The sequence below is a fragment of the Rhinatrema bivittatum genome, chromosome 8 (assembly GCF_901001135.1).
Source record: "Rhinatrema bivittatum chromosome 8, aRhiBiv1.1, whole genome shotgun sequence".
Lineage (NCBI taxonomy): Eukaryota > Metazoa > Chordata > Amphibia > Gymnophiona > Rhinatrematidae > Rhinatrema > Rhinatrema bivittatum.
The window spans coordinates 270,678,772-270,697,814 of NC_042622.1; the positions used below are offsets into that span (position 1 = coordinate 270,678,772).

General features: G+C 45.7%; 1 protein-coding gene across 1 annotated transcript in view; it reads left to right on the forward strand.

The window, feature by feature from the left end:
- LOC115096377 (PML-RARA-regulated adapter molecule 1-like) overlaps positions 1–9,535 on the forward strand; it is a 58,210-nt gene extending 48,675 nt beyond the window's left edge. Inside the window, exons 9-11 of the mRNA XM_029610883.1 lie at positions 4,238–4,271; positions 4,793–4,827; positions 9,035–9,535. Coding sequence (XP_029466743.1) covers positions 4,238–4,271; positions 4,793–4,826 — 68 coding nt within the window. The 3' untranslated portion in view covers position 4,827; positions 9,035–9,535. The remainder of the gene's footprint in view (positions 1–4,237; positions 4,272–4,792; positions 4,828–9,034) is intronic.
- Positions 9,536–19,043: the final 9,508 nt, after the last annotated feature.

The window sequence follows — 19,043 nt, forward strand, 5'->3', positions numbered from 1 at the left end:
GAGGAGAGCCTGGCCTGGGCCGTGAGTATAACAGCACCCCCCCTCCTAGGCCCCCCTCCGGGGGCTTTTGGAATTGTAGAAGTAGACTTTTATCCAGGATGTTGGTGGCAGGTTCCCAGGAATTTTTGTCTGGGCCAAAACCCTCCCAAGCGAGAAGATATTCCCATCTACGGCCTCTCTTCCATATATCCAGTACGTCACGAACTTGGTAGGTGGTGTCATCGTCAGAGGCTATTGGCCCTGGTTCAGGTTATTTCCTGGTGGGCCAGGAGAGCACCAAGGGGTTCAGGAGCGAGACGTGAAAGGAGTTATGGATCTGCAGTGATGGGCAGGTGAAGCTGGTAGGTGACAGGTCCCAAGCGTTAAACAATTGGGAATGGCCCAATATATCGTGGAGCAAGGCGCATGGACGGGAGTTTAAGGAGGATATTTTGAGTGCTGAGCCAGACCTTTTCACCTGGCCTGAACTGAGGCGCCAATCTTCGGTGGGCATCCATCATCTTCTTGGCTCTGCGACTGGCCTCTTGTAGGAGCTGTTGGGTATCTTTCCAAAGAGTGTGTAGCTCTTTGGCCTTTAGCTGAGCCACTGGAGATGGTACCAATGGTACTGGCAGTGGAGGAAGAGGCTGTTGTCCATATACAAGGTGGAAAGGAGACGTCTTGATGGCTGAGGAGACATTTATTTATTTATTTATTTTTAACTTTTATATACCGATGTTCCTGTATAGGATACATATCGCACCGGTTTACATAGAACTGAACTGTTGCCATGGGGCAATACATGGAACAAGAACATACATGAAGTACAGTTAAATTATAAAGTAATAGTAATAAGAGTAATGGTAATAGTAATATAAAAACATGAAATACCATAAGATAAAAATTGCGAAATAGTAGTTAGAACTTTGCTGTACAATAGAACGTGAGAACCTACAGCTATGCATGGTTTCAAATTTACATACACTTCTGGAGCGAGCGTAGCATGCACTTCTGAAGCGAGCGTAGCTGCGGGAACACTGGATCGGATGAAGGAAAACTGGTACAGCCCCTACCATGAGGGACCTGTTAGGGGATATATATAATAGTGCATTAAGAAAGTCAGAGAATCGTAAGATGAGTGTTATCCAAAGAAATAGAGAATGGGGGAAGGAGGGAGGTGACAGATAATAAAGTTCTATCTTGGCCATGTTAAGGTTAAAGTGGTAGTGGGATATCCAGGCAGCAATATCAAACAGGCTGAGATGTGAGACTGGATTCCTGGTGAAATTTCTGGTATGGAGAAGTAGATCAGGGAATCATTGGCATAAAGATGGTATTGAACCCATGGAAGGCAATCAGAGCATTAAGGGGTAAATTTTAAGACCTTTGCACGGGCGTACATGTGTGCGCACTACCTGGCGTGCACACATGTACGCCCGATTTTATAACTTGCGTGCGCAAGTTATAAAATCAGGGGTCAGCATGCGCAAGGGGGTGCACACTAGTGCACCTTGCGTGCGCTGACGCCCGCAGGCTTCCCCCGTTCCCTTACCCCTAATCTAACCTTCCCCCCTTCCCCTAACCTTTTCCCCCCCCCCAGCCCTACTCTAACCCTCCCAAAAAATTTTTAATCTAACCTTTTGCGCCTGCCTGGAGGCAGGCACAGGTTGCGCACACCGGCAGCCTGCCGACACGCGATCCTCCAACACAGCAGCAATGGCCGCTGTGTCGGAGGCCTCTGGCCCCGCCCACACCCTGCCCCTTTTTGCAAGCCCCGGGACTTACACGCATCCCGGAGCTTTATGTACGTCACCGGGCCTTTTTAAAATAGGTCCAGCGCGCGTAGGGCTTTTAAAATCCAGCCCTAAGGGAACAATCGCAGAGATAAAAGAAGATGTCCCAAGACAGAGCTCTGAGGTAAACCAATTAATATTGGGATAGTGTTGGAGGTGGATCCACCAGACCATACACTAAAAGTGCAATGTGAGAGGTAAGAAGAGAAGCAAGACAGACTAGAGTATCAAGGAGTGGCTGGTAATTTTTATTTATTTATTTATTTATTTAAGGTTTTTTTATACCGGCATTCATGAAAAACTCACATCATGTCGGTTTACATTAAAAAACAGGGGTGCGATGAATACAACAAAGAACATAAATAAACGTGATGAAGAGATGCAGTTACAATTAACAAGGGCTATTGAACTGGGGTGGAGGAATTAAAGAGAGATAGAAGAAGTTAATTATATTCAGATGTACAATATATACAGTGTACAAAATATACAGCTACTGTGTCGAGTGTTTGCTGGTGAGGCGAATTAGTTGGGGTTCGGGAAGGCTTGCCTGAATAGCCATGTCTTGAGTCTTTTCCTAAAGGTTAGGAGGCATCAGTGGTAATCAGTGATCAAGGTACATGAGGATCGAGTAACGGCCCTTGAATGCGGCCAGGAACAGGAGCTGTTTCTGTGGAATGTAGAGGGTAAAATCCTAATTAGCCTGGCTTGAGAATGATTTGAGATGGAAAAAGTCAAGACCGTGGAGGTGAACGGCATGTTTGAATAGTTTAGTTGCAAAACAGGAGAAAGGTTGGACAATTGGGCAGGTACAATCTAGCAAGGGATTTCTGAGGAGCGGTGTAATCATGTTTGAAGGCAACTGGAACGGTTGCAGTGGAAAATGATAGATGGGAAGGGGGATGACAGCAGGGGAGAAAGAGCTGAGGAACTGAGTGGCTCAGGCGAGCAGATAGTTTGGAGGAGGTGATAGGAAGCATATTTTCAGAAAAGGATGGAAGGGGACTGGAATGAAGTGAAGAAGGGGGAAAAATGGAGGCGACCCTGGTGGAGACCCCAAGATGAATCTTCTGAACCTCGTTGGAGGGAAAAGCAGTTTGCTCCTGGAGTATATGCCAGGGTTTTGAGTGCTCAGGTGTAGCTTGTCCACTATAATTTGGAGGCAAGAATGGATCTGCTTAGGCATTGCCTCTAGGCACTGATTTTTATTCATTATTTTTTTATTTATTACATCTTTTATTCTGCTAAATCCATATTGTTCAGTGCAGATTAGAAAAACCACATAAACAAACATAAAACAGTACTAAAAACAAATCATCAATATAAAACATTTTAAAAATAAATTCAGTGCCACTGCCACATCACAATCTCCTCCCCCTCCACCCTGGTAAATCTCCAAGATATTTTGCAGTGTGCCCCAATCTAGGGCCAGTGGCCAAAGCCAGTGTTCACAGGCCACCCCCCTCCCTGCACAAAAGCCCAGAGGGTGTAAGGCCTGCGAGCTTTAGACTTACTCCTTGCACTCGCTGTGCTGTGAGGATCAGTAATGGAGGCAAGGTTCAGGGGGAGAAGGCAGTGAGTAGCAGGAGGGGGGCATCTTCCAAAGCCTAGGGCAGGATTGCAGATTGGAGGGAATTTCCCTGCCCCTCCTGCATAGGCCTAGTAGGACTGTGCATGAATCCAGGCCTGTTTGTAAGTTCCTTTCCTATGTGATACAAAAAAACCATCGACTCGTCTGACATTGCTTTCTGCGTGGCTGTTGTACCCTGAGGGCCACATTTTCGAACCTGCGCGCGGGCGTAGATTTGTGCGCACAACCCGGCGCGCACAAATCTACGCCCGATTTTATAACATGCGCTCGCCAAGCCCTAGGGGAGCCCCGATGGCTTTCCCCATTCCCTCCCAGGCCGTTCCAAAATCGGAGCGGCCTCAGAGGGAACTTTCCTTTCACCCTCCCCCACCTTCCCCTCCCTTCCCCTATCTAAATCCTCCCCCCTATCTTTATTATTTAAGTTGCGCCTGCTTCTGGGCAGGCATAGGTTGTGCACGCCGGACAAGTGCCGGTGCGCGATCCCCCGGCCTAGCGGGCCTCTGGCCACGCCCCCTCCCCGCCCCTTTTTTCGAGCCCCGGGACATACGCGCGTCCCTGGGCTCGGCGCGCGCAGGAGGGTTTTAAAAGGGTTACGCACGTATATTACACGCATAACCCTTTTAAAATCTGCCCCCGAGTGTACACCGGGCACTGGTCCATGGTAAGCCCCCTCCGTCACAGATCAGTCATTTCCTCTGGGATGTCCAGCTCTCTCTGGAGGAATATTGCATCTTGAGAAGTGCTTACCACTCAGTATGATCAGTAACCAGGTCCTTTATTTCCCTATTCTGCTCTCCATAGTAGCTAACTAGGCAAAATCTTCTTGCTGCCCTGGACTCTCTGCAACAACAAATAGCTTTCATTTTCTTTACTTCAGATGGATACGTGCGAAGGACCTGCCTGCTGCAGTTGTAAGTATAACCTTAACTCACGTGATTTGTTTCAGACACAGAAAAGTCCCAGCCTCAGACCTTGATAATGTTTAAGGCTTGAGCTCACTACCTAGACAAGGAGTATGTCACAATAACTTATAACTCATTTACTACCTTCACCAATTAATTTAATAAGAGAGATGCCTAAAACTTTGCTTCATCGCTTTTCTCATCCTTTCTGTAGTTAAATCCAAGGTAAGGATATAATTTTGTCTTTCGTCTTTCCCATGGCTACTTTCCATTTTTGCCCTCAGATTTCAGTGCGTGAAGGATGAAACCAGGGCTGGGCGTACGGCTGAGGCAGCATACATGCAGCTCACTCTCATGCACATTCATTAGAGTTATCCGACTGCTTGGTGGCCCTCGAGGGCCGGAATTGCCCACCCTTGATATTCTGGAATGAATGCATGATTGATGCCAAAGATAAAGAAATCGATTAGCATTTTGAAAATGAACTCAGCTGTTCTAATAATGATTTTTTTTTTAAATTACAATTTCAGGGAACTGGACATTTATGATGATGTTGACAATTAAGGTACGTATAAAGATCTTTTCTTAGACTAAATAAGCTCAAGTTTTACCATAAAGATCATGGAGTCCTCTTGAGATATAGATTTTAGATTTAACCATCTTGCCCTTCCAAATCCAAGCTCAAGGCAAGTTACATTTCTCTATCCCACAATGGCTTACTATCTATGTTGCAATGGAGGCTGAAGTGACTTACCCTAGGTCACAAGCAGTCTGCTGCTTTAACTACTCTGTAAATGAAGGGTATAGGAATATCTCAAAGAGTTCCATCAAGCAGAATTCTCAGTTCTTCTTTTGGAGAGAAACTCTCTTTACTATGACCATAAATAGAAAAGGTCTATGGCAGTAGACAAAGGCTACAAGTCCTGTTTAGCCTGTCCATTTGCTACTGAAGCTTTGCAGAGCCACATTTCTCAGCCCTCAGGAGAGCCATAGCCAGGCCATTGGTACTTTTGATTCAACATAGGCTCGGCGTGTGCAGGGAGAGCTTGGGGCAGGTTTTCGGTGGGTACGCGCGTATCTTACACACGTACCCCTTTGAGGAGGAGTGGAAACCCTGAGGAGTGGAAACCAGACCTGTCTCAGCCAGTGAGGTGCTATGAGGATCATAGACTCTTTGTCCTCACGTAGGACACATCCATCATGGGGGTCGGTGATAGACATGGTCCTCTTAAACCTGGGATACAGCTTAAAACATGAAGTGGACATGTTGTCATAAAATAAAAGGGACAAAAGATCGAAATCAATGGCGGCTGTCAATGACACCGAGTGCACTACTGCCACAGAGTTATCAACAATGAAAATAAACTTACCAATAAATGTTTTAAAAAGCTATCTAGGACACTAGCGGGAGAACTGGGGGAACCCTGCATCGACTATGCGAAGCAGCGAAAAAGAAATTAAAAAAATTAAGATATTTAGAAAAGTAGGCCAAACAATGACCCAATCTTGAAATGACAGGGTCCACGGGAAAGAAGAGACTTAGGGGACCCCCATGTGAATGCATGGTATAATGCGTGTGTGAGCATGCTCAATGAGGCTCAGTCAAAGTTCTAGAAACTTTGACATAGGTTTTCCATGCCGGGTTCCTTCCAATGACGTCACTCATGGGTAAGGACTGCCATCCTGCTTTTCCTCAGAGAACTGGTTGATTATTGTGAATATAGGCAAAAAGGCACACTAGATATTCTGGTGAAATGCTTATGTGGTACATACCAGAGAGCGGGATCTTTAAAAAGCCGTCTTCACAGATTTTTTCAGTTAGATTAGTATGATTCTAGTATGCGTACAGTGTCACTGAAGATGGACCTCACTTACATATCTCTGAATGCTCTGTGACTTTCCTAAGCCTTCCTGCTCCAAGTTTGGTCTGTGGCTCTCTTAAGCCTTCTGCTTTTGCCTTGCTCAGTGGCCTCCTTAGGCCCTTTTGTGTTGCTTGTCTGGTCTCGTATTTGAATATGATTGCTTACATTACATCTATTGCTCAAAACTCCATGATCTCTCAATTGACTTTCTCATCGGATGCCTTAATTTAGCAGGATTAAAGTTTCCAGGTCAAAATGTTGAGGATAAACACCTTAATTCTTTTTTACATTTATGGGTGGATTATGAGATGTGTGTGGGGGGGGGGGGAATGTGGCAAGTCTGTCATTTTTCTTGTTGAGGGGGATGTTACATTGGGGCTGATGGGATTACTGCGTCTCCAGCATCATTCCTATGGGGAGTGTTATATAACATAATAAGCCTCCACAAGAACAATGACTGAGGCCTAGCTTAGTATAGGAGAAATTTCCGTTTCTTGTGCTCCATTGCATGCAGTCTACGTTTTTAAATTTGAATGACCATTTCAGATTGTGTCTGCATATTTTCCTTTTCTAATTTGTGATCACTTATTTTGCATTTGCTGAAGACCATTTTGCACGTATGACCAAGGTGAGGTATTCTGTTAGTATGTAGTTGCTTATAGAGGGACCTGTAGCAGTCTGGCTTTCCAATCTGGTCTTCCCAAAGGAGGTGTTTTAGTGTTTAGACTTGTGGAGTTTTGAACCACTCACCCTGTAATACAATAGGCTGGAGCCCTCCCAGGTGAGCCATGCCTAAACTGGAGAGGTAGAGAGGTAGTAGCATTATTTACCTTCCAGGTATTGTGGGCTAGGTTATGCCCAGTCAGAGACTCATTGGCCAATGGTAGACCCACCCTTCTAACACAGTTGTTTTAAGCTGTTCTCTGCTGGAACAGTGTCTTTCAGCTGGGTCTGAGAAGGGCTGCATTGAAGCTTATTGAGCTGTTTAGATCTCCCTCTGCAGTTGCCCAGTAAGGAACATTCGTGCCTACTTTGCTTGCTCTCCTGCACTAAGTCAGGAACACACGTTATGTTTGGTTTTCGTCTTCTCCTATTGAAGACTCTAGTTGAAGCGTGGCTACTGTGTTTGCACCTTAATCAGACCCTGACCATCTAGGGCACGTTGTAATGTGTGCAGGACTATTTATTTATTTGACATTTTTATGTACCGAACATTTGTTTATCACTTCATGTTGGTTCACAATATAATGGGGCCAGGTATTAATCCTAGACCAAATACAACAAATAAAAACTTAACTATATAAAATTAAAATTAGAAATTAAACTAGCAATAAATAAATATTTTAAAATATAAAAGAACTTAAAAAACAAAATAATCATAAGATAAAATAGAAAACCCAGTGAAATTCTATATAAACTATAATAGCCTAATTAAGCAAGATTACAAAATAATAAAATACAAACATTATTTTTATAAAACCTGCATTGGGCCAGTAACTAAAATACTAACCTTCTAATCAAACTAAAAACCAATTAAATAATGGGAGAGTCAGCAAATCAGGGATTAACCAGTTGAAGAATAGGACTGCTCGAATAACCATGTTTTAAATATTTTTATTGAAAGTATGTATATTTGTTTCTTGACGGATACCCCTTTATGGATCTCACTGAAGTTTGATAACGCAGTATTTTACGGTGGTGTTAGCAGTGGTATAAAATTTCCGCGAGATTCTTCAAGTGGAAGGGTTCCCGAGGTGTGTATGGTATGGTGAGTTGCCTTGTTGCAGTAGGCAGGGGCGGATTGGACTATTGGGGGACCGGGCATCCCCCGGTGGGCCGATCGCTCCAGTCACGTGGTCTGCCGTGCGCGGCCATGGCAGAGCCGCGCTCGGCAGACCACGTGACGTGTCCTGGGCCGGCCTGGGCGGCGAATACCTGGGCCGGTCTGACATCATGAGTCTGCCGCTGGCCAAAGGACATTCCACTGCTCCTGCGTTAGCTTTATCGGACCGCCGCAATACTGTGCCCTGGCTGCAGCACACACAGCTCAACGTGTGACTGGGCGCAAGTTTTGGATGTGCGTCCCTAACCCCCGATGCAAAATGGGGCTTAGCGAGTCCAAAATGCACGTCCAACCGAGCGCGCACAGCTAATGGCGCTCATCACGTGTAAATTCATGTCAATGAGGTTAGTAGCCATTTCTCCCCGATGCAAAAAAAAAACAATGTGCGCCCAAGGCGTACATTTTTACCCTCACAAATTAAGGGTAATGCCGGAGCAGGCGTTATTTCTTGAGGAGCCCAAAAAGATTACAGAAAAGCTTTTCTGTAGCTCCTCCAACTTAATATGGTGGTGATATTAAGTCGGAGGAACCAAAACAGGAAAAGAAAAAAAAAATGAAATAAAATAAATGAAAAAGTGTATGCCAAGCGTCCATCTTCCTACCCTGTGGCTGTGCACAGGTTAGGAAAACAGACGCTCGTTGAGTTGAGCGCCCGTTTACCTCACTGGCTGACAGCCACCTCTCCTGGGTGCACAGTTTCCCCTAGCGCCTCCTTTTTACCACGGCAGCCCATTTAAATATAAGATTGAGCGCCCCGGAGAGCTGCATCGGCACGTGTTAGGAGAGCGGGCACTCAATCTTGAGTGCCTGTTCTCCGCGCCCCGATATTGCATCGGCCTGTTTGAAAGTCGAGAGACATGGCCGCCCTGTTCTTAATTGTGATACAACTTGATGTAAAGCAGACCAGGAGAGCTTTTTTTTGGAGGCAACATAAGAATTATAATTTCATTTACATTTGGATCTCTATTCCCAGGCTCACAGTGATGTACATGGGCTTTAGGAGCTCCCAAGATAACTTTCTGCTGATGGGCTCAGAGATATTAACCTACAGCTCTTTTCCTTTGCAGCTGGCACATTCAACCAGTGAGCGTCACAAATTCTGCAAACAGCCAGCCAGTAGCCCAGTGATAGCCGTGACACGAATACCATCCGTTGGGAGAATCCGGACGCTCGGAACGCATCAGTTCGGCATGTGAACAGTAAAAATACGAGCAGCGTGCCCCGTGCGGTGACATTCAGCCCTCATCCCTCCAGCAGCAAGCTGAGGCAGACAGCCTTCTTCTAAGGCAATCCCTCGTTTTTGTACCCTCTGTTTTTAAGTATTCATTAAAGTCTGTGATGTTTTTACAAAAAAGAGCCACCTGCAGGGTCCTGCTGAGTTGCACTTGGCTTGAAGTTTTGGAGATGGCTGCAGGAGTAGCAGTGAGGACATGAAATAGGGGTCCTGGTCTGTGGGAAGGGGAAAGGAAGGGGTGGATCTCAGCTCTGTTGGAAAGGGGTGGAAGGAGAGCGAGATCTGACAGAGACGCACACGTGGAGGGATGGAAGTGAGGAAGGAACAAAACATGACCCCCCAAAATATGCCTGGGTGACGGCTGGGAGCAGATTTTGACATCTTGAGTTTGAAATAAAACAAATAGTGTGAAAGCGATAACAGAAACTGTTAGAAACTCAAGAGCTGGGTAGAGAAACAGTAGGTGTCATTGGTGCAGGGAAGATATTGGAAAAAAAAAAGTTTGGAAGTTATTATCCAGGAAAAGAATTGTACAATAAAAGGAGGCAGGAGCCCTGGGGGATGCCAACAGACGAGGGAGGCAGAATCATCCGTGGAGTCACTAAAGTAGTAGTTGAAGATGTAGGTGGAGAAAAAGGGAGAGATCTGTAGACGGTGAGAAGTGGATCAGCTCAATGGCTCGGAGGCCCTGGTGCACACTGCCATGTAGGAGAGCTGGGCTCGGATCTGTAGTGCAGCTTTTGTTCTTCAGTAGGGTCAGGGCCAGGGATAATGCAGGGGCAGTGTTCACAGCCCCTTGGGGGAGCCCCCAATTATCACAGCAGTCTCAAGATGCACGTGGACTGGGCTCCAAGGGAGTTTGGGGGTCAGTGCTCCCTGTAGGACGTCGTCATTGCCCTTACTGGGCTACGTGGCTGGGATGAAGAGGGAAGGCTGGGTAGCTGACATTAAGGCTTATGATGCTGTAGCACCCCAGAAAGGGCTGGTTTTAATTAAACGGGAGGAAACAGTCAGATAAAAACAAACAAAACAATGATATTGAGAAGCGGCGTGGTCAGTGGTGCCAAAGACAACAGCAAGGTCAAGGAGGATGAGGAAGGAGAAGCATCAGTAGCATGGTGTTCTTCTTAGTGTTTGGGTAATTGCCAGGTTCTTGTGGCCTGGTTTTGGCCTCTGTTGGAAACAGGATGCTGGGCTTGATGGACCCTTGGTCTGACCCAGTATGGCATTTTCTTATGTTCTTATGCTCATCCTTGGGATTGGTTTCATAGCCCCAGTTTGATAGGGTGGCTACAAGTTACTGCAGTAGCAAAAGCTTACATATGAGCCAAATATGAGACTTTAAGAGGTCCGACTCATGGCAGCACAGTCTGGCAGGCTGAAGATGGCCTCAGTTTGAATCCTCTGCTTATAGGTAAAGGGAAACCAGGAGAAAGCCTGGGATGTTACCTGGCTGACCACAGTTGGGCCTTGTGGAGCTATTTGCTGACTGTAAGCTGTAGCAATGCAAACTAATGCAATGTAATCCACCAGCCTTTTCTAAACAAATCGGTGTGTACCTGGCACTATAAGGTTATTACTGGGCAGGCAGCACCTGGTTACGCTTTAGAGGGTCTTTCATCCTCTGTCCTTTTACAAAGGGGTACTTCCTATTATAAGGAGATCTTGGGTAGCAAGGGAGACGTGTGAAGTAGAGGGATGAAGAACGTCTGAGGAGCATGTCAAAGACTTTAAATCCAGAGAGGGCTGCATGCGTGACTATAGATGAACGAGAAGCTTCATTGTTTGACAAGGCAGAGAGCAGGCATGGTGAGCAGAAAGTCATGGGCTCTCTGCTACTACGGCATTTCTCTCGGATGCTGTTTAACAGGGCGATTCAGTACGGCGCGCTCGGCCGAGCGCACCGTTTAGCACCCGTTTGGCCGCGCGTTTTTGACTCGCATTACCCCCTATACTGTAAGGGGTAATAGCGCCTTGAAAACGCGCGGCCAAACTCGCGAAAACTAATAGCGCTCATCATATGCAAACGCATGTGGATGAGCCTATTAGTCAGTCACCCGGGATACTGAAAGTAAAATGTGCGGCCAAGCCGCGCATTTTACGCTCAGAAATTAACGCCTGCCCAAAGGCAGGCATAACCATAGACAGCACCGGGAAAGTGTACATTAAGAGCAGAAAAAACTGCTTTTCTGTACACCCTCCGACTTAATATCCTAGCGATATTAAGTCGGATATTTTCGGAGGCCCCAAAAATAAAAAAAAATAAAAAAACTTCAAGAAAAAAAAAAAATCTGCCCGCCGGTTGGCGGGTTAAAAAATGGATGCTTAATTTTGCCGGCATCCGTTTTCCAAATCCGTGGCTGTCAGCAGGTTTGAAAACCGACGCCAGTAAAATTAAGCGTTGGTTGTCGGACCTGCTGACAGCCTCCTTATTAGCGCGGGCCCTAATTTAAATACAAAACAGCGCTCTCAGAGAGGTGCCTGGGCGCACGTTGGGAGAGTGGAGCGCCGGCTCTCCCGCACTTTTTAATGGATCGGCCTTGTCTATGAGGGCTGCAGCTGCTAGGGATTAAACACTGCTTTATGCCCAGTTGGGAAATATAGAGACAAAAATTTACCCAAATCTCTGGAAGACTAAAGCCAATGCTAGAGAAAATATTTATTACCAGATTTGGTGTATCTTGTTTCTACTGTTAAATAATAATTCGGAAGACACATACACACTTGCATGATCTTTCTGTGTTCACAAAGGCTGATGTTTATCAGTTGATGATCTGTGAAGTTTCACACCATAATGATTAGTCAAAGAGTACAACAGAAGTCTTTCCTTAGACACATTTTTAAGAGGGGCTAATAAATGTGAGTACCCACATTAACTCTTAATGTACATCTTACCCAGGATGAGAGAAATAAAAAATGTTATCAGCTCCTTTGGTGTCTGGTTGCCACCAGACCTCCCCGGTCAGTCATGACAGGCTAATCCGGTTCTGTTTTTGTCCCCTTGCATCTTGAAACTTGTACTCTCCTGCACTGTGCGTCCATAGATGCAATGGAGGACAAAACCAGGACCGGATCAGCCTCTCAGGACTGACCTGGGTAAGGTGGCAAAATCCTAGGTTGCCAGGCTTTACCTTCAGCACCGCTGGTAACTTCACTTTCATCTTTGTCCACTGGTGAGCAGTCCCACTGTTCTTACATCACAGATAAAGTCTGGAATGACAGCCTAATCAGGGCTTGATTCATAAAGTTTCTTTCTCCCCGGCCTCTGTACGAGGGGTGTGTGGGGGAAGCCTTACTAAAATCAGGCCCTCCAGATGTGATCAACTCGTCAGTCCTGGATCTGAGTGTCATGACCCCCCCCCAGTCCTTCGTGAACAACCTTTTCCTCGCACTATATTACTGGTTGTTACTGTCTCGCACACCCTATCACATCTGTGACCCGTTTCTCTGAAACGAAGGGAGTCTGTAACATTATGCGGGCCTGTGAAGAATGTTCCAGAAAGGCACCCACTAAATGTGGTGAAGCACCACAGTTTTCTCAAACGTAAAAGTGGACTAAGATATCTTGAGATTTATAAACAACAGATCCAATCTTATTCAGCCTAGCAGAGCAGTAATCGTGCCCCAGAGGTTTCTGCTAGTTTGCCATTTTATAGCTTGACTTATCCTACAGATCTGTTTTCAGTTCTGACTTATTTGTAATTGTTTGCAGCCAGTTCTACTGGATACTGTAAGAAAATAGTTTGAAAGCAGTTTTTGTTGACAGAAAAGATTAAAAAAAATATATATATTTGATATGGAAAATTGTACGTAAAAATCGGGACTTTTTCCTATTAAGTGTCCTTTAGAACAGGCTGTAGTGCGAGGCTTCTCCAACCTGCTGCGATGATCCTGCAGCCAGGCAGGTTTTCAGGCCTCTCCACGATAATAGACTTGCACCTGCTGGATCTCCCGTGCATGCAGATTTGTCTTGGAGCCTGCTCGTGGTGGATGGTTCCGAGGGCCCCAGCTGGCCATAGGGTCATCAGAACAGGTTGGGGGGATACCCTGCTGGGGTCATGCTGGGTCGCCAACAAGTTGCATATCAATATTATAATAAGCAGGCGTGGGCAGAGCTAGTTTTCCCTACGTTGCATCTATGGGCTTGGAGTGCTGCCTTTCTTTAATGAAAGAAGGGTCACCAAATAAGCTACAGGTGATAGTTCTTTTATTGTAATAAAAAGGTAACATATGGGCCGATACAGTAAATATCGCGGGAGAGCTCTCCTGTGTGCGCGATTCAGTAAGTTAATTTATTTAAATTAGGGCCCTAGCGCCTCTTTTTGGACAGGAGTAGCAGCTGTCAGCAGGTTTGACAGCTGATTCTCAATTTTGCCAGCATCTGTTCTCAAACCTGCTGACAGCCACGGGTTCGGAAACCGGATGCGGGCAAAATTAAGCATCCGGTTTTCAACCCGTGAGCCGTGGGCCCATTTTAATTTTTTAAATTTTTAACTTTTTTTAACTTTTGGGGCCTCCGACTTAATATTGCCATGATATTAAGTCAGAGGGTGCACAGAAAAGCAGTTTTTACTGCTTTTCATGTGCACTTCCCCGGCGCCGGCAGAAATTAACGCCTACCTTTGGGTAGGCGCTAATTTCTGAAAGTAAAAGGTGTGGCTTGCCTGGCATATTTTACTTTCTGTATCGCGCGGGGAATGACTACTAGGGCCATCAACATGCATTTGCATGTTGCGGGCGCTATTAGTCTCGAGGAGGTTGGACGGCGCATTTTCGACGCACTATTACCCAAAAGATAATGTTAGAGGAGAACTCCGGTTTAAGCACAATACTTGTATCATTAACTCTATTAATCATATAAATGGACTAGATCCATGTCACCTATCTTATACCTTATATTATATAAACATGAACCGACACTATAATGGCACTTTCAGAGATACTTTTTGTAACCAAACTAAATATATGTGCTCGATGTAAACCGTTGTGATGGTACATTACTAAACGACGGTATAGAAAGATTTTAAATAAATAATACCCCTTACTGAATAAGGGGTAAAGCTAGCGCGTCGAAAACGTGCGTCGAAATGCCGGTTAACATGTTCGCTCCACCAGAGCACACTGTACTGTATCGTCCTGAATGTAACCACAACACTTTGCTTAAATGAAATAAGGACCTCAAATCCCTAGATGAAATGGGATAGAACCAGGATTGCCTCAGCCTGTTGGTGCCCCATGTCCATGATTTTTCTGAATGCATCCAAAAGGCACGTCAGTTTGTATTACAAAGCTCAGTTTTCCGTAGCTGCACGGGGCGGGGGAGAGACAGAGTCTCCCATTCTCAACCCCAGCAACTAGGCTGGGATTTTGATCTCGTTTCAGCATGCTAACCTGACCCAGGGAGAGCAGCTCCCACCCAGGACCCAGGAGGGCAAGCCTGGGGTTGCTCAAAGACAAAGCATGTTGGAAGGGGCTATAAAAGACCAGAGCCAGGCATTACCTTATCAGATATTTACAGACTCTGGAGGAAGAAGGGGCTCCTCGCTGGTTGTATTTTAGGATTTTTATTAAGAACTTTGGGCACTCTCTAATATGGTAGGCGGCAAAATTCTAATAATCAGTGTCCAGAAGAGCATAAGAAATGCCATACTGGGTCAGACCAAGAGTCCATCAAGCCCAGCATCCTGTTTCCAACAGTGGCCAATCCAGGCTGCAAGTTACCTGGCAGGGATCTCAATATAGTAAATGGGTCCCATGCTGTTAACGCCCAGGGATAAGCAGTGGCTTTCCCCCAGTCTACCTGGTCAATAACGATTTTATAGACTTGTCCTCCAGGAACTTGTTCAAACTTTTTTTTAAACCCAGCCATGCTAACTGCCTATATCAGATCCTTCGGTAATGAATTCCAAAGCCTAATTTTGCACTGAATGAAAAAATATCTTTCTCAGATTTGTTTTAAATGTTCTGCTTACTAAGTTCATGGAGTGTTCCCTAGTCTATGTTTTGAAGAATAAACAACTGATTTGCATTTACCCACTCTACTCCACTGATTATTTTATAGACTTCTATCATATTCCCACTCAGCTGTCTTTTCTCCAAACTGAAGACTTATAATCTCTTTAGCCTTTCTTCATAGGGGAAGCCATTCCATCATGCCGCTTATTTTGGTTGCACTTTTCTGTATCTTTTCCAATTCAGCTATAATTTTTTGAAATGTGACCAGAATTGTTACACACTCTCTAGATGAAGTCACATCATGGAGCAATACAGAAGTGTTATGATATCCTGAAAACCCAACTGGCTGGGAGGAGGGGGCATAGGACCAGTTTGAGTACCCCTGGTCTAGGGCATAGCAAAAGGAGATAGACAGCCTGAGGTACGAAAGCTAGGATTGCCAACAGGTTCCAGCCCATGAAGGATAGTCCTGGTTTTACTCCAATGTAGTCATGGTGGTGGGGGAGAGAGACGAGTGACACTGGATGGTGGATTAAGTATGGGATCCCTAATGTTCATCTACCGAAGACTAGAGAAGCAATGAGGAAGACAAAAAGAAACTGACTTGGATGAAGAGCCATATTCTAGGGATGTGCATTCGTTTCATTCATTTCGTATTACATGCTAATTAGATGTGCATTCGTTTAATATTAAATGCTTGTATAGGAAATGAATGAAACAAATGAAATGAATGCACATCCCTACCATATTCTATAAGCAGTCAAGCGTCTATGGCTGGCAGCTTGGACATATCGTGGTAGTGCGGTACAAACTGAGCAGCCTGAATGGGCCAATTGTTCTTTTTCTGCTATCATCTACTAAGTAATCCTGCCTTTCTTAGAGAAATATAAATTCCCAAGTCCCAATATTGAAGCAATGAGGTAAAACCAGGACTGACGTGGCCTGTGTCTAATCACGTGGATCTTGTCAAGTAGCTAACCAGCTGGCTCTGTTTTTGCAGACCCATGCAGATCCAGTCCTGATTTTATCCCCAGTGCATGCATCCTACTTTCCTTTAAGATTGTGACGGGTCACTATGCTAGACTAAGATAGGAAGAAGAAAGAAAGCTAGGAACCAAAGATTCAAGGGAAAGGGGGGAAGGAAAATACAGCAAACACCAGGCTAGAGATGTCCCTTGGTTCCTTCCCCCGGATGGTACAAGGCAGAAGAACCACAGGTGTGGGAAATTAAGGGTGGAGCTGGTGAGGCCAATCCATGGTTTCAGGGGGAGGGCCAAAGTGAGGAGGGGCCCGTACCAAGCCAACCAGCTATGAGTGGAGGAGGAGTCTCCACAGGATAAAAAGGACTCTCTAGTAGAGCAGTCTCAGTCTCCGGCCGGGGACTGAGGAGGAAGGAACGGGCTGCCTGGCTGCTCTGGGAACTTGGACACTAGATATCCTTGACCATGTGAAGGACTGCAGCAACTATCACAGAGAAGGTGAGCGCGGGGGACTTCTGTTTTTGGACGACGACAAGGATAATTTGCATGGAGAACTGCCGGTGGGTGGCTGTATCTCTGGGGAAGGGTGAGGTCCCAGAGGTACGGAGGGAGGTGGCAGTTAGGCCCAGTGGGGCCGGACTTTTGAACTATGGACTTTGAGAGGGGACTTCTGAAGCCAGTGGTTGGAAAGTGAGTTGCTGGCTCAGTGGGGAAGGCATCTGCCTTCTAGCCAGGGTGGTGGAGGGTTCAAATCCCACCTGGGGATTTGTAAGATAATACGGCTAAATTGCTATCTTGAGTTTCCAAGGACCAGGGAAGCTCATTCAGGGATTGGATCCCGGGAACAGACGCAAGCAGCAGTATACAGACCAGTGAAAGTGTCACAAAGATATCAGAATTACATCTCTAGGCATGCAGTTGAGGAGGGGAGGGAAGGAGAAGAGGAGAGGATAAAATCAGGACTGGATTTGTGCATCCTCTAATAATGTAGTGGCTGGGTAATGCTAGATGGGAGCAGATAAAGGGAAAATACAATTTTTTTGGTGTAGAATTGTATAAAATCAAACCCATCAGGTATAGGAATGGAAATTGGCTATGTGGTTAAAAAAAGGGTCTATAATTCAGAAATGGAGTTTGGAGGAAAACATTTTAAAATATGCTTACATGGACAATACATTCTCAATTGAGAACTGATAAGGTTTCAGAGGTGATAAAGGGGCGGATTTTCAGAGCCCTGCTCGCCTAAATCCGCCCAAAACCGGGCGGATTTAGGCGAGCAGGGCCCTGTGCGCCGGTATGCCTACATTCAAAGAGGCCTACCGGCGCGCGCAGACCCCGGGACTCGCGTAAGTCCCGGGTTTTCGGAGGGGGCGTGTGGGGGGGCCGGTCGCGCATTTCGGGGGCGGGGGGGGCGTGGCTACGGGGGCGTGGCTACGGCCTGGGGCGGTACGGGGGCGTGGCCGCGCCCTCCGTACCCGCCCCCAGGTCACAGCCCGGCGCGCAGGAGGCCCGCTCGCGCGCGGGGATTTACTTCTCCCTCCGGGAGGCGTAAATCCCCGGAGAAAGGTAAGGGGGGGGTGTAGACAGGGCCGGGCGGGTGGGTTAGGGAGGGGAAGGTGAGGGAGGGCGTTAGAGGATTCCCTCCAATGCCGCTCCGATTTCAGAGCGGCCTTGGAGGGAACGGGGTAGGCTGCGCGGCTCGCGCGCGCCGGCTATACAAAATCCATAGCCTTGCCGCGCCGATCCAGATTTTTAGCAGATACGCGGTCTCCGCGCGTATCTACTAAATCCAGTGTACTTTTGTTTGCGCCTGGAGCGCAAACAAAAGTAGGCCTATTCGCGGAGTCTGAAAATCCCCCAAAGTGTACAAGCAGAAACATTTGTGGCCAGGAGGAAAGGAGGATGCCAATTATAGGGAATGGGACATGAAACACAATAACACTACATTGGGTTTGGCACCTGACCCATGTCAGCCCTGACAGACTGATCCGGTTTTGGGTTTAGCCCCATTGCCTCTATAGCCTTTTAGGTCCAATTTCTCTAGGAAAGTTAAGACCACAGGCCTCTAGATGCAATGTAGCAAAGGCAGACTGGATCAGCCTTTCAGGAACGGACCCGAGTCATGTGACAACTTGAACACAACCTGGAGCCAAATCACTACAGAAACACCAGTGAACCTGCAAGAGTTTAAAGAGACCTATTGAGCATATTGTATCCTAGCCTGAGACATCAGATGACTTTGCTTTGGGAAAAATGGCAACCAGTAGGCAGTGTGATTGAACTATTCAAGGTTCACTAAATAGGAAGAACTGGGACAGACTGAGACTAAATTGGAGAATAATAATGTCAAGAGTAATTGGAGCATTTTCTATTTAAAAACACAACGAATGGAACGGGGATGCACCTACGCCTTTTGGAAAGGACTAGAGCTGGCTTATGACTGAGCTGCTGCCTTTGTCCTCTTCTATTAATGCATAAAAGCAGAAGTTTGCCTTAGGAAAAGAATAAGAGCACCGGTATTTTGGCTATACAATTTGTGAACGCTGATGGTGTTCAGTCTAATTGTACTTGGTTTGTGTTATAAAGAGCTATTAAAATCAGGTCAAAATGTATATCGCTGTTTATCAGCCTTGAAAGAGTCTCTTTTATTTGTTGGTAGAGATTATACACAACCCACACACACATATATAAAAATAAAAGACTCTATCAAGGCTGATAAGCAGTGATATACATTTTGACCTGATTTTAATATATATATATATATATATATATATATATATATATACACACACACAGACACGCGCACACACACATATATATATATATATATTTATTTATTTTATTTATTTAGTATTTTTATATACCGACATTCGATCTCAATTGAGATATCACACCGGTTTACATTCA